The sequence below is a fragment of the Myiozetetes cayanensis genome, unplaced genomic scaffold, assembly GCF_022539395.1.
Source record: "Myiozetetes cayanensis isolate MyiCay16 unplaced genomic scaffold, myiCay2020 scf6-25, whole genome shotgun sequence".
Classification (NCBI taxonomy): domain Eukaryota; kingdom Metazoa; phylum Chordata; class Aves; order Passeriformes; family Tyrannidae; genus Myiozetetes; species Myiozetetes cayanensis.
The window spans coordinates 44286016-44302424 of NW_026087853.1; the positions used below are offsets into that span (position 1 = coordinate 44286016).

A 16409-nucleotide genomic window follows, 5' to 3' on the forward strand; every position below is an offset into this window, starting at 1 on the left:
CTCGGGTAAGGTCTGCTAGTGGGAAAGGGTAAAAGTTTGTTATTGTCAATAGCAAATGTTTCCTGAGACTTATATCCAAATTATTCTGTAGCTTGGAGGGATTTGGTGTATGATTTTGGTTCAGAGACACCTTTAGAAGCAACCAAAATGGCAAATGTCTCTCAGGGATAGAAGAAACAAAAAAGCATTAATTAAAGTAATAACAACAGAGTACTGAGGTTTTCATAAATATGAAACTTGTACAATTCAATAGTAAACAATTGATCAGATCCAAAAAATTAAAAAGGAGAAAGCAATGCTTATCAAAATAGAAGTAATGTTTTGGGGACCTCAGAGCTATAAAAAATGATGTGACATGGAGCATTATGTTTTTGTTGTTTGACTCAAAGTTACATTTTGAAGAACTGTCACTGTGTATCCAGTTAAGTCGATCACTACTTTCCATTAAATTGTTTATGGAATGCTATACTCTAAAGCATCCCTTACCTCGTCAGAGTATTACTCAGTTAATAGTCAATAAGGATGTGGAATCAGACCAAAGAAAATAGACATCCCTGAAGCCAGTTTCTGGTTTTGTCTGTCTGGAAAGGTGCCTGTCAGAGAGGGGTTCAAAAAATGATAATTGGGTAGTCATGCAGACAATACGTATGTGTTTCAAAAATGCAAGGGATGAAATATTTTTTGAGTGAAATAATCTCATGGATTTTCTTAGAAGCAGTCCAGCACAGATCTGACAGAAACAGCTAAACAGCAAAATTAGATGCTTCGACTTTTAATTGTCCTCAGTTTCCTTTGCTCTCATCCCAGATGTGCAAAGTGATGCTTTATTCTGTTCCCATAGGTGTGCATCTACCTAATCTGAGAGAACTGAACTTGAACAATAGCTTGCTTGTGTCTGTGAGGTAAGAAATGAATGACTCTATGAAGTTAGTATAAAGAATAATAGCCCACGATTTTATTTAAGTGGTAAAATCTTCATTTGTGCTGCTTACATTTCTTCAATTTCTCCATGCTACGTTAATGGGTTAGGTCATGAATATATACTCTGCTACTACAGAAGTTTAAGGACGGGACCTGAGCTGGAATAAATCAGTGTAGCTGCAATGGTGCCAATGAATTGCCCTAGTCTGCCACCAGGGAAGTTCCTGCCATGCTGACATCCATGGAAATTTGTTGCAAATTTGAAAGGAGCTAAAAACTCACCTCTTATCTATGTCTAGGTGCTTGGATTTCAGAGTGTTTCAGCCTTTGGGCTTTTATTGTGCACAGTAACCTGTTCTGTACAGGTCAGACCAGTTCCTCAGCTGATGAAAATCACTCTGGCTTTATTGAAGTCAATGAAGTTCGGTTTATAAAAGCTGCTATGAAGACTGCATGTCCCTGGCTTACTGAGCTTCATGAAATCATCACCTATCTTCTCCCAGACAACTGGGGAGTTGGTTGATTGGAAAGGTAGAAGTGAAAACCATCACAATGAGGAGGCAAAGCTGTCTACTCCTTCCTGTGCTGATACCTGTATTACCCTTGGTAATTAATGCGTAGTGGAAAAATACAGTTCATATCTCAGAAAAGGGCTGTGTAAAAGGCCATCTTTATTTTAAACAGGACTGCTCTCTGGCTTTGTATGGCTATCTGCTAAATTTGTGGGGGAAAAAGGTAATGGTTTTGCCAATTCTTGTTAAAGAGAACGCGTTCCCTGATAAGAAATGGCAATAAATTCTTTTTGGTCTGCTAAAGTTGCTAATGAACTTCAGTTGTCACACTTTGATCTTATTTTCCCTTGTTCTGGTGATGAGATGAAGTATCTGCAGTCTAAATTTTACCTTGTAGTCCGTAACATGTAAAAGTGGTAATTCTACATTGCTGCAATTATTTTAATAGCAACCAACCATTGTCATAAGCATGAAATTGCTCCATTATGGAGTAAGTATTGGGTAAAAAAAATGGAGGAGTAAGTATTGGGTAAAAAAAATTACAATTTTGACAATATCAGAAGATATTATACTAAAAAGCAAAAAAGTTAAAAAGTGTTTCTTAGTTTGGTCAAAAATCCATATTCACTTTAAAATGTGTCAATGGAAAATGTTTTGACCAGTTATATTGGTATTGAATATAGAATGCAGTTCAGGAAAGCTAAATTGTTTGACTGCTTTTACTAGAATTTTGCAGCTTTGTGTTCTGAGACTCTAATTTCTGTCATGAGAAACTCCGGCAAACCATTTTCTTTGACCTGATATTTTTGTGATTTTTTGATGCAGGTAATGTTTGATCTCAAGTTGAGGGGTTTTTTTGACCCACTATAATGTAAATATGTTTGGGCTTGGATATCAAGTCTAATACTGCGATGATTCCCAGGCACACAAATCCCAGGAGAAGCTACCTGCTCCTCTTTTAAATAAGTGTCCTTTCTGTGTGCCAGTTAAATGCAATTTTCAGGGAATAGGTGAAGGAAGAAGACGATGACTTTGTTAGCTCTCCTAGACTTGAACTCATTCAGTATAGTTACAGCAGTAGCTTTCCTCTGTTAATTCCCACCTTTGACAATCTGTCATTGACAAACATATATCATTTAAGGGCACATCCATGCAAGCACAGCCTGGGTACTTGAACTTTATTTTTGGATGTCTGCATCATGTCAATTTAATGCCCATTAAAGCAACGTTGCTGCCACAGCAGTGGCAATGCCTGCTATAGCTAATGTAACGTAGCTGCTTCCATTCTAGCAGGCTGCTGCCATTTACTCCAAAATTTAGAAATCTTATTTCTGAATTAATCTTTTTAATATTTGAATTCTGTCCAAAAAGTGATTATTTTGCTGTATTCAACCAAACCCTTGCAATTGAGGCTTCTGAGGATGATAGAAAAAAATTGTTCTTCCTTCTCACTCAAAAGTAGTTCCCTCAGATTTTGTCAGCCATAAGATCAGAATCATTGTGGTTGTAATTTGAAAATGGGCAGCAGATAACAGGAAACAGCTCATAGGGTCAGACTGTAAGATTGGATTGTTTACTAAAAAGATGGTAAGGACGAAAAAAGCAGGCAAAAGATAGAGGGTGTTTTGTACATACTTGGAATGTTAAAAGCAGACATTCTTTTCATGCTATTTTATGTGAAAAAATATATTATTGTGAATTACTATAAACAAAAGACTGTGTGCCTACATGAGTGGGTAATAAGATGCGAAACTTTGGTTTTTTACATTTTATTTTTGTTTAGTTTTGTCTGGCAGAGTAGAATTACCTAATTACTTTAGGATGAAATGGAATTAAAACATCTCTTTTCATTTTGAAAGTGGGGAAAGAATTGACTTGATAGTAAACAGGGTATAGGGAGATGTCAAAACCAAGATTTATGATCCTGACTTTAGTTTTTGAGATGTTTATTCCTGTCAGCCTCACACAGGAACTTAACTTGTGGGGATGCTGAGGTGTGCTTTGCCGTTCACCTTTCAGTAGAAATCAAAGGAGGGGTGTTCTGGCAGTGAGGAATCAAGGTATTCATGTATTAGAGTTTTCTATGGGACAGCAGGGCTTGCTAGGCCAGTGAATCTGGATATTGGCTTCTCCTGGTAGTTCCTGAAGTTCTGATTCCTTTGGTGGGGCATGTGGTTGAGATACTTTAGTTGTTAATTCGTAGTCCCTCCCCAATCTTCCTAAAGCTTGCATTACTTTTGAATACTTGAAACTTCAAAAGGCTATATGTAAGTGTAGGATATCATTATCAACTATTTAATTTAATCCAAAAGGAAAATATATCCAAGTTTATTTGCAGATAATCATTCTTGGCAGTTGAAAGGGAATTTCTTTCTTGGCTGTTTCTGGGTTTTGGTTTTCTACTGGCCCTTTGCTAAAGGGGAACAGCTCTGGAAAATCCAGTGTACTGTGAAAAGAAATCAGTTCCTATTGTTGTTCATTTTCTAAATCACAATAATTTTATTATGTCTTTGTTTGGTGACCTTCACCCATCTGCTAGCAGCTTAGAAGTTCTAGATTTAAGAACTGATAATCGAGAAGGAAAAGTCAAACCTATTCTGAAGAGTGCCTGTTAAAATCTGCCTCTGTGTGTGTGTGTGTGTGTGTGTGTGATGACCATGGTCCTCATCTTTGTGATGTTTCCAGTAAAAGAAGTATATTTCAAGGCCAGTGAATTACTTCTTCTGCTTTGGCACATAGCCTATATATTTTTTTATCAGATTGCTTTTATTCTCAATTCAGGGATGAATGAAAAGATCTGTTTAAAAATGTTTAGATAGAGATCTTTACGAAAGGGCTTTTAAATCAGATAAGGGGAGCTTAGGAACTGTTTCCCATAAGTTTATAGCAGAAGCTGTTTCACCAGCTGAAATTCATTTCCTCCCATTCAGCTCTACACATTGTAGCCAGCAGAAGACTGATCTGCTTTCAGGGCTACTTGAGCAACTGCTTGTAACAGGGAGAGGTCATAGTTTAAGTGAGATGAAATGCAAAGACTTCAAAATGTGCGGACAAAAGTGAGTATGAGGGATATAGGTAAAGGAAAGCAGATTTTCTTTATGCAGATAGAGTTAACATTTCATTGCTGCAGTTCTCAGATGGGTCTGGCACTATTGCAGAAGCATCTCCCAGAACAAGAGAGCAGCAATCTTGGCCTGTTTCAGTCAGTAAAATCATCAGAAAGTTCAGATGAACAAGGTGCAGATTACATTTAAAATCAACAATTCTCATGCTTTTATGAGCCTTAGGGTATTTGTTTTGGTTTGATTTTTTATCACCACATCCTGGAGACAAGACTAACTACACAGGAACCTCTGTATTCACTTTTTGGAATGTTTTGAGCCCTCTTGGCTGTGAAAAAAAAACCTGAAAATGTGAGCCAAGTGATTTAAGTAAGGGTTTTGCTGATTATTTCATGATATTAGGAAACCAGAGGCAAATAAATTCTTTTTTAATTAAGGGCAAGGGCTTTAAAGTAGTGTTTAAAAATACTTTTGAGACCTGAATCAAGATCTTTAGGTATTTGAACTTAGCAATATAACTCCTTGGTACTTATTCAACAAAGAGTTTAAGGAAATGTGCACCTCTTAAAGTCACACAAAGTTGGCCTTCAGTGGCATTGCTCACAAGCTGAAAATTAAAAATTGATCCAAGTGCTTTGCTGGATCTGGGTCAAGTTACACCATCTTGTATAAGACTGAGCTGTGATACTTATCACCCCAAGACTTGATGTATTGCTGATAGTGTGTGTCTAGGCACCAACTATTTGCTGGATGGTTTTCCCTCAAACAGGAGAAATGTGAGGGCATCATTCCCCTAAATTTGCTTTTTTCCTTGTCATTTTTACTTATTCCTTTCCTTCCCGTCTCTTTTTTTCCCCTCCAGTTTGCTCTTTCATCTGCCTGTCATTTCTAATCTTTTACAATTACTATGTTTGATGCGTGTAACACAGGTGGCACACATAAATGCAATGAGTCTTGTGCAACAAGGATCAGCATTGCTTTTATGATAGATAAAATCCACAGATGTTTTCTGAAATCAGTTCAGTTGCTTAGTTTGCATTAAGAGTGCAATTTTTTGTCAAGAGATGATTTATTTGTATTACAGTAGTTTCTTACAGTGTTTAGCGAGGGATCAGGGTCCTCTTGCTCTGGGTGGTACTTACAGGTGCAGTCAGAGAACCACTGCTGCGATTTGGTCTGGGTGAATTGCTTCAATGCCCTAATTTCAGTGCCCAGAGCATCACTGTTTATTTTCACATTTGCATTCCAGGGTGAGGAAAGCATTTAATTTCAAATGCAAGCTAGTTTCTGTAGGAAGCATTTGTTAATTCTTTTGTGTAGCCAGCCTGAAAGTCCTTCACTGCTTAAGGTTGCTATGAAGTCTCTCTTAAGAACATGTTCTTTGAGGAATTTGGGTGCTTTCCAGGAACTAGGAAAGCATTTAAATTGAATCTTAATCTCTGTATTAATGAGTCTTCTCTGTATTAATGCCTGCAGATCACTGGGAACATTACAAACCTTGGCAAAATTGCTGTGGCCTCAAGTTTTACTTAGCATTGATTGTTTTAGGGATGTTCATATTATTGATAAAAAGTAATGATTTGGGGGCAGAAATACAGCTACTTTTAGTTGAGCAGATCATATTCAGTAAAGCACCATCAGCCTGTCTGTATTAGGCCCTAGGGAAGTCTGATTGCTTTAACCATTTATTTATCTGTCCTAGGTAGACCTCTCTGAGATGCCTAGCTCTGACTTAATCTCACGAGGTCAGGTACCCAAACTAGACAGCGTAAATGTCTTCATGACCTTAGATGTCAGGGATTCTGACAGGCTGATTCACTGGCAAGGGAAGCCGAACTCATTTTTCTGTACAAAGGCACCATTGCAGTTCTGGAGCTTGGGCTCCATTCTGCAGCAAGCACAGAGGACATCAAAACAAGTTTGTGGCCTTGAAGTGCCTTTCCATGGTTCTTGACTTCAGCACTCTGTTTTCTGAAGCCTTCTCTAGCTGAAGCTCCCCTGTCATCCATTTCAGGCTGTCAGGTACAGAGTGTACCTGTAAGGACAAGGGTTATAAGGCAGAGCCTACCATTGCAGCTCCAGGTTTAAAAATCTCCTTGTCATGACAGGATCGGTGGGGAGGGTCTAGTGCATCTGTCTCACCACAGACCAAGCAGAGAGGATCTGCTCTCATTGTCATCTGAGCAGTTCCATGGTGGTAGCTTCTTTCCCCAGGTGCACCACTATCATGTTTCTATTTTGTGATCCAAGCTGCCATACAATAGAGAGCACGAAAACTGTAAGAGGATCATTATAGACCACAACTTTTTTTTGCAGCATGAACATTGCTAGTGAAATAGCAAAGTAAATAAATAATAGATAATGCGTGCAGGAAGTCTGCCAGTAAACTCCTGCAAGGTAAGGTAAGCCCATTAAATAATTGTACACCTTTTCTGTCTACCATCTGAATAGACATTACACTTTGAGTATATTTGGTAAAAAGTGCCCTTTTCTTTCAGGATGTTTTCTCATTCACCCATCCAAGGTTAGGAGTCCAGATTCTCTTTTCTGCTTCCTCAGCCACTAACTTGCTCATGTTGAATATTTGAGTAGTAAATACTTCTGCTGGAGCCTGGGCTTGTTGATATGAAGGCCTCGGACCTTTTCCACGTGTGATTTTCTCTGGGATCCAGCTTCATTTGTCCAGGAGATGCAACTCATCTCGAAGCAAGCATTCCCTCAGGTGCGGATGTGCTGATAGCACAGTGTGTTCCAGGGGGTGAGAGGACTGTCGTGGAGGACAATTCTCAGCTTTTCCCTTCTTCTGAGCAGACCTGAGAACCTTCCTTCTGCCCTCCTTCTCTGGCATTTGAGGGTAAACTCCTTGGTCCCATGCAAAGAATCCAGCCCTTACTCTTTTAAAGTCAGTGAGCAGAAAAGTGTGCATGTATCCACAGCCTCATTGTCAGCTCTCACCTTCTACACACCATTTTTCTTTTCCTTCCCTTCATCAAGAAAATGCGTGGATAAAAGCTTTTGTCGTTTCTAAAGGGAACCTCGGAAAGTCTTTACTAAGTGGTGTTTTGGTCTTACAAATATTGTTTGTTTACAAGTAGTTGTTATTTAAGATGCACTAATTGCTTTTAGTAAATGAGGAACCTTTTAACAGTCGTCAAGCCCACCTCATTCCAGTGTCTGGAATTACAGGGGCAGCTTTACTTTCGAATCATGCAGAGGTAGCAACAGAGGCTTTGTGGCTGATTAGGCTTTGGCTAGAGTAGCCTGTGGCAAGACTGGGCTTTGTGGCTGAGCCACACTGAACCAGGTCTTCAAAAAATACAACTCAATTCCCGAGTTAGCTGTTATTTCTACAGCCTCCTGGGTTAGCTGTACAAATATGCCATATTTTCTATCTCAGTTGTTTATTTTATATATTACTCCTGGGCAGACACAGTCTTTTGAATGAGTTATGTATAAGGCTTTGGCTAATGGGGTCATGATCTTGCTTACATGCTTTGGATGGATATGATAAATAAAAATGGCGGTAATAACTAGCTAATTTCTGTCAGCAAATAAGTACTTAGGTGCCTGGCTATTAGGCAGTTTGCAGCTACTCTGTTTCAGCTGTCAGTGTAAGGGCTCACTTATGAAAACTTACACCTAAATATTCATTATAGTCAGTGATGAGAAAGGATAGTTATAATCATCATCTGAGAAAACACAAAGAACAGGGTTGGGAAGCAATGGTAATTAGCTCATTGCCAGTGGAACTAACTGTTAAGGACGCTTCCCTGTCTGACCACCCAGGAGCTACTCTGTCAGTCACACTCCCACCACCCCAGACTTTCACTGCTGGGACAGAAGCTCCTTCACAAGGGTGGCTCCAGTGACCCAACGGGTGCCCCACTTGACTCCCTGCACACCCCACACTCACAAAGTCAGACAAGTTTCCCTCGCTGGCTCAGCCCTGGATTTCCCATAGCAGAGCCTCAGATGTCTGGATCCTTTAAGCAATTTAATTGTGGAGCAGCAACACAAAAACAGCTCGAGCTGGGTGCCTCCTTCCTTAATGCTATCCAGCTGTGGGAGGATTGTCTTCATGGAAATAGGTAGGAAAATCATCAGCGTTAGTTTAATGGGTTTGTAGTTGTTTTGATTTTCTCCTACAAGGGAGTTGCATCTCTGCAGCTTGTTTGGTTTTTTTATAGAAAATAATTATGTTCAGTGGGAAATTATGTTCTTGGAATGCAAGGTAAGTGCTGATTTTAGAAAAGGGAGTGAGTCAGGTTGGAGGGGAAATTAAGCTAAATGGTTTTATTCATCAGTTGGTAACTGCCAAGTGATATGAATAAAAAATGAACACATAGAATTTCAGTGTATAATCGGTTTTGTGATCTAATTTCTATGGAATATTCTCCACACAGGAGCTGATTTACTTGTCCTTATTTTCTGTGGATGCATTACTGCACACAAAGGACTTGTTGCTATTTTTACCCTAAAATATGTGCACACTTTTTCTCTGCATCTTAAAACAATGCATTAGATCTCTCAGATGCATCGGTAGCTGGATCAGTAGCTGCAAGAAAGAAATACAGAAATGCCTTTGTGGTTTAGGAGGTGAAGTTTGCGATTTCATCAGCACGTATAATACATGCATATTCTTCACACTTTGCCTTAAGCTGCACTGCATGTTCTTGTTGTGGAACTGAGAATCTGAACACAAAGGACTGATAATGAAAACTATCACCTCCACTTTTGGTAGCAGAAGTTTTATGAAAGATTATGTAGTTGAAAAGACCATTTGTGGCATCTCCTGGTTTGAACTTCATCAGCCTCACAGTCCTGCCGCTCCACTTTCTACTGTTTCATCCCACTGTAGGCAAGAACTGGCAGTGTTTTGGTTAACTCTACTTATTGTTGTTCAGTTTGTCTTGCCCTTATTTGTAATTATAGTAATTGTCCCTATTAAGGTCCCACAGACCTTTTTTTTTCAAGTTCTTTTTCTCAGCATCCCAAGATAAACCCAGTTTTAAGATGTAACATTTATAAGAACTCCTTAAAGAAAAAAGCTTTATCACCACGTTATGTTTTGACCCTAGCAATAGGAAGAATCAATCAGCATAAACTGTATCCTTTATAAAAGAAGCACATTAAAATATGGTTGCTAAATCATACTGGAGGATTTAAAAATATTTGAAAATGTGCTTATTTGTTTAATGAGTCTTATTTTGTCACTGTAGTTACAAGTGTGCATGGTGTGCATTTCCCTTGCACAAAAACTGTGTACTATTGTGGTGAGATGGTTGGTAGCCTGCAAAGGAACCATTGCAAATTAGTCTACAAAGGAACTGTTTGCGGGTGGTCAAAAGCGAGGTCAAGATGTGTCAGAGAATTTTCCCTTGAAATTGGTCATGCAGGCCTTTTGGGACTTTTGTAGGCAAGAGGTTGATGAGAGCAGTTAGTCTGCTCACACATGATGAAGTCTCTCCACTGATCAGTCAAGCTGATCAGTGGCACCTCTGGCAGCTGAGAGCCCTTGTGAGGTTTTGCATTTCTACCATAAGGCCCGTCTCCATGACTGAGGACAGGTTACAGCATCTGCTGCTTGATCCTCCTGGAGTGGGAATTTGTTTGAAAGAAGTCAAGGATGGGGTGTGGAATTTGCTATGTGTCCAGCCGACACACCTGCACCAGGTTTGGGATGTCTGTTGGTGTACTGTGCAATAAGTGCTGAGGTTCTGCCTTGTAGTAACACGATCAGTGTGGAAATCTATAAGGTCTCGTCTGCCTCAGCAGTCAGGTTGGTGGCCTCTGAGGTCCCCCAAGCTTCTCTTCTGCATCTTGTTTGTTGTGAAAGAACATCTGGTGGCCAGTAAAAGCAGAGAAAATCTCCCTAGAAGCTATTGTTTAAGGAAAAAGTCTTGACCTGGGACACGTGGAGACAAGTCTGTCATGCCAAATATGGAATGAACATTAGAGGCTGAGAGAGAAAAGAAATTTGGAGTAGATCACCTGACGTTCACAGGCCCAAGTTGTACCTGTATCTGTTCATTGCGAGCTCTTGTTTGCTTTTTTTTTTCTTATTATATATATAGGGATATAAAAGGGGAAAAAAAGGAAAAGTTACAAAGAAATTATCCTCAGCCACAGGAGAAAATCATTAATGTCATGCAAATATGCCTGATCTAAAGAATCTCAAGAACCTGCATCGCCATTGTACGTTCAGAGTAAATCACTTTAAATTACACTTTCTCTCTAGATTTTCATATCAACCCACTTCTGCAATGCCTCAATTATTGTTTCCCAGTGGAAACTCTATAGCCATTACCATGACAAAAATTGAACAGCTACTCCAAGCTGATCCAATTCTGTAGTTGTGTGTGGTCAACTAATCTAGAATTCCAGTTTTTCTGGAACACAGAAAAAGAGGTTTCAGGGACTTTTTTAGTGGTGTGTATTTTAACACCACTGAACCTGTCAGATGATTTGGATCTTTTACAGAATATTTCTTCTGCTTACCCTGTAGCATTGAAAGTTTCAAGTGTTGATGTTGAAGGATGAGATCTGTATTAAATCAAAAGTTGGAATATATCTGTCTTACTCTGCCAAAGCTCAGACCTGGAACATACTGTGAAACAGGCACACAACATGTGGGAGACTGAAAAGTTATTCATGCAGGAAATTTCAAAGCACTGTGGGGTTCAATTCTTCAATGTAAGTAACTCGTTCTGTAACCACAGTTTCACTATCCTCTGGGGTTTTTCATATGTAAGCTTTCAACAATGAGAAATGAACAATTACCAAAGCTGTAGGAACTGTCAGTAGCTCTGGGGCTAAACTGAGGGGCAATGTGGGTGTGAGAGTTTTATTTACTGTGTGTCTCAACTCTTTCCCATTTGAAAATTCACTTGGTCTTGTGGAAGATAAAATATATCCACTGAGATGCAGCCATGGTGTGTTGGATTTCTCCAGCATCTCTGGGATGCAGCTTTATGCCAAGGGTTGGAGATGAAGTAGGGTGGAAAAAAAAATCAAGGACAGGTCTCATTCCACAGGTACACACTTTGGTAAACCCTACTCCTTTCAGATTGTGGGAGCTGAGTTAAAGCAACTGATCTTCCATTGTTAAAATGCTAGCAGTAACTAAGCTGACAAACAGTTTTGATGATCAAAAGGAAATTAACACAAAATTACGTTATCCTTCCCACACATGTATATTCGTGTGTTAGGGAATTGCTGTTCCTGACTCCATCAACATTGATCAAGCCCATTATTCTGCTCTAGGTTTTTTTGACAGCAACTAAAACTGAGAGCACTTGAAATTAAAGCTACATTTAATCTCTGTTAACTCTAACAGAAGTAACATCTGGGTTACCATAGGCACAATTATCACCAGTTACAGAAGAGTGTGTATCAGCACTCTGTTGCACTTACAAATACCTCTCTCCTGTTAGTCTCACAAAGCACTTTTTGTTTAAATGAGATATAATCTGACATGGCAAATAAAGTGCTTGCAAGTAGCATAGCCCTTGATATATTATTGCAGTTGCTACAGTGAGTTCAGTGAGGCAATGAGAACCAACAATGACAAGTGAAAAAGTCAGGAATGGCCCAGAGATGTGACTCATTGGGTGTGGGTTCTTCCCCTGTTGTCATCTCCTGTATCCAGATGCCGTCTTTGCCTGCCAGTACTGGAGGAGGAGATCTTGGTCCTACTAAAGGCACAGGGAGGTGGACACTGGTGTTAGTGCAACAAGGACTTTTATGTAGTGTCTCTGGTTGAAGCACTGATCATGGATGTGCCCATGGCAGAGCTCAGGTACTCTTATCAGGACCACCAGTGTGAATCTCTGGCTTTAGTGCTGGAAAACAGCCAAACCACCTTGAAGTTTGTGGATTTGACTGCCATAGCCAGGCAGTCTGGCTGTCCCTTTGGCATAGCAAAGCTGAGAAGACAGAGTTAAGGGCTGGACAAAGTGTGAAGCCTTGAATGTTCTCCCTGATTTATTTACCCCTTATGCAGCACCAGGCAGTTGCATTTCCTCACAGACACCCGTTTTGCTGTTAGGAAAGTGTGCAGCAGAGATCCACAGGTAAAAAAAGCGATATACCAGATTTTTACCCGTTTCCAAACTTGAAACTTAGAACACGAGCAACCAACCAACAAAAAAAATACCACAACCCTGGAATAAAATAGTGAAATCTGTTTGTTGGGAGAAATATTGCCAGGGGCATCAGCACTGCAGCCCATTTTGAAAACAGCTGCTTATTCATAGTAAGGTTGCCTAAAAAATATGGGACAACAGAAACATGCTACTGCAAAGACCTTTGGCAACAATAACTTTTTGTTCATACAGAAATTCTTCATTTACATGTAAAAGGGAGATACAAAAACAGAATTTCATATACACAATTTTTATTTAAGAAGACCTCTGGTAAATGCATGCTTTCTGTTCAGCCTAAAACACACTAGTCTTCCTCTGATGTGTCTAAGCATATGAGTTAAAAATTGCCTAGCAAAACTGTCTTTTTGCTTAGTTTTTGAAGTCTCTAACAACATGTCTCTATGCTTAGGAACCATGACTGTTGAAAAGCTGCACGGTTACATGGCACAGACTCACAGAATATTCTGAGTTGGAAGGGACCCACAAGTATCACGGAGTCTAACTCCAAAGTGAATGGCCCATACAGGGATCAAACCCACAACCTTGGTGTCATTAGCACCATGCTCTGACCAACTGAGCTAATCTTCAGAAGGCAGAATGAGGCCAGATTATTAGCTGCTACATTTCTGTGGTATTTTGGCCTAAAATCGAGCTTCTGGCAGCAAAAGATGGGACATGATGCTTGTTGTCTTGCACTTTGGGCCGTGGTTCACGCTGGCACAAGGGAGCATATGAAGCCAAAGGCAATCTGTGTGTCACAGCAATGTAAGGTGCAAGACAGAGGAGATGCAAGCCAACAGTTTTTGGCATATTGCTACTTGAATTTGAAAGGGCAAATACAAAACCAACAAAGACTGCAATACTGCAAAGCAGGTCAGGTCTTCACATTCGTATGATATTTGTTCAACTGTGAAAGGGCACTGCAGGGACAACAAGGACGTGGTCTCACTGCTGCTTGCAGAGTTGGGCGCTGTGTCATAAATTTGATCAAGTACAAGCAACACATGCCTACAATCAGTCTTACAATTTGAAATACAGCTATTTGAGAACACAATGAAGCTATTATGTAAGCTTCCTATTAGAACATATGTTACTAATTTAAAAAACTTCCAGGCTTTAAAAGTTTTTGTTTCAGATGTCAGAATTATCTGTACAACCAAACCGTAGTGTGCTGACATGGACCATATCATCGTTATCATAGTGTGGCTTGATATATTCCACTTGATTTCTGTAGATCAGAGGCTGGATTCTTTTTTTTGCTTTATTTTTAAGATTGTAGTTTGGATACTCTTTTATAATCTAAATCTCACTGATTACCAGTGTGTTGGTTTTCAGAGCGACCTTTAAAATAAGTAAAATCCACATCAATGGCTATTTTAGATGTATTGCTTCTGAAGATTTATTCGACAGATGCACACATGCTTTGAGATACTGCTTGTAAGTTCAGTGGATTTAGTGCTTTATTTCTAGGTGAATGATTCAAAACCAATTTCCAGAAAAAACTGTGGATTTCAAGCTGATGAATGTGTTCAGGGGTGTGGTGTTGTGTTTACTGGGTAGCTTGAGCTCAGTGGAGCTATTCAAGATTTATCGTGGTGAAACCAACAGCAGGATTTGGCTCTTTAGGTCTGGTCTTCATCCAGTAAAATTTTGGCTGGAGCAAATCAATCCCTGAAGAACAGAGATGTTGGATTAATGGAAGAGCACATTATTTCTCAAATGTGTTATTAGGTGTTGTAAGCCAAACTGTTCATTGCCCTTCTGCTCTCTTCGTAGTCTGAGGGAGTGATGACAAGATCAGATTTCGTGGGAAAAATCCTGAATGGTTGTGCACAAGTGGGAGGGTGTTGCCAAGACTCTCACAGAAACGCAGAGCTGTCTGATGAGTTCCCATCTCTGCAGCAGTATCTGGAGATAGTTGGAACCCAGGTTTCAATCCTTTCAGTTTATTAACATTATTTTCTCAAAATCAGTTATAGATGCAACTTTGTGGGCTAAAGGTTAAAGTCTATGTTGATTCCTTGGCACTTTTGGATACTAAAAACAAGATCTAGTATTCTTGCATGTTCTGCAGGCAATGAGGTAGGAGTACAGGTGGAGTAGCGTGTGTGTGTGGAGTGTGCTCTGGTTTGGCAACTTCAGGAGCTGTAATTCTCTGTTTAGCACAACCACACATACGACATACACATTCCCACCCCATGTTCCATCTCTCTGCCTCGAACCTGACTTGAATAAACCATAGCAGAGGTCAGCAAGATATGTAATGTCTTTGCTTATTAATTCTTTGCCTTTCTTGTAAAGTTCCCAGCTTCCATGTCACTTGGGACAGGACATTTGTCCACTGGAATTGGATTACCCAATGTATATATTAACGGGAGCTATGTTTCCTCAAGTTCCTTCTGTAGGTTCTTTGTTGTTTGCACATCACTGGAGCACTCCTGTGCTGTGTCATACGACCCATTACCACCAGCTTTGTATAATGGTTCATATTTTTTCTTTCGGTTGTCAGACTTTTCAGTCATGATCTCTACCCTGGTTTTGGAATAGATGCTGTAATTTTCTATATGTTTATATCATGCCTAATACAGGAGAACCGTGGTCTCTGATGTGTCTCATTAATTTCAGTCTCAGCCAATGATTATTTTGGGGGAGGTCTGTTTTGTTACACTATGTGTATAATTATAGAGGATTTTCTCTCTTACTACACTGATAAATTGTTATTAAGAGTTTATTATTATACTAAAATGGTTTACCCTAATAGGTCATTATTAGAGTGCAGATTCCCATTAATTCAATTTCTTTTTAAAAAATCATGAGATGCATCTCCCCAGTTTGGGTTGGTCTCATCACCCTCTGCACTTAAATGAAAACATGCCTGTGTGTACACTTGTACTCCCATGGTGGTCGTGCTCACACAGCTCTTCACTTTGCTCTTACCACCCCCAAGGTGGATGTACCAGCAGTAGAGCTGGTCCCAGAGGAGACACTCCCATCTCTTGCAAGCTCTTAAGTTGTCTTCTCACCAGCCAAAATATTTTGGAGGAATTTTCGGAAATGCAGGTGCACGCGGTTGTCAGGAGCAGCTTGCTTTGAGTTATGTGGCCATTTCATCTTACAGCAGCCGTGCTCTCGAGGGCAATTATCTCTGTAGTAATTAACAAGGGAATTTTCTCTGATGCTGCAGCGTGAGTCATGCAGCTTCCAAAAGATTAGTCTGTTAGTTACTGAATAAAATATTTGCAGATGTACTTAGATGTGATAACATCTCTGACTCATTATGGATGCAGGAATAAAGATCTGCAGGGCCAAAGTGTGACTGCAGGATCCAGAATTTTAGGCTCCTCTAGCAGCTCCATGACCCCAGTGTTAATGAGAGGAATTTAGTTCTGCAGTCAAGCCCGAACAGAGGAAATAGTTCTTTTGCCTCATCACTTTGTTAGCAAGGAAGAAGAGACAGCAGTCATTTGCTCTTCAAAAGAGCTCAAATGCCATTCTTGAGGGGCAGGGGAGAAGATACTTTGGCTTGCTAACTCCATTTCCCCAAACAGAGAGCAAAATTAGGCCAAATGATACCAAACATTGCAACAAAGGTCATGTTTTCTTAGTAGTTTTTTTCATGAGTTAGAGATGAGCTTTGAGACAGCCAACTTCAGCCTCACAAGAAAGCATTTCACATTAGCTTCCATGTTTTTTTCTTTTCTGAAGTATCTGTTTAAACATTTTTTTAATTACAAAGACCCTGCTTTCAAACACTGGGTTGCATTGCAAAC

General features: G+C 39.7%; 1 protein-coding gene across 8 annotated transcripts in view; it reads left to right on the forward strand.

The window, feature by feature from the left end:
• The window catches only part of LRRC56 (leucine rich repeat containing 56), a 64191-nt gene that overhangs the window by 25075 nt on the left and 22707 nt on the right, over nt 1–16409 (forward strand). For 6 of the 8 annotated variants that reach the window (XM_050336599.1, XM_050336598.1, XM_050336604.1 and 3 more), the window contains one exon: nt 842–902. The exons of the other annotated variants lie outside the window; for them this stretch is intronic. In XM_050336599.1, coding sequence (XP_050192556.1) covers nt 842–902 — 61 coding nt within the window. The remainder of the gene's footprint in view (nt 1–841; nt 903–16409) is intronic. 8 annotated transcript variants of the gene reach the window in all.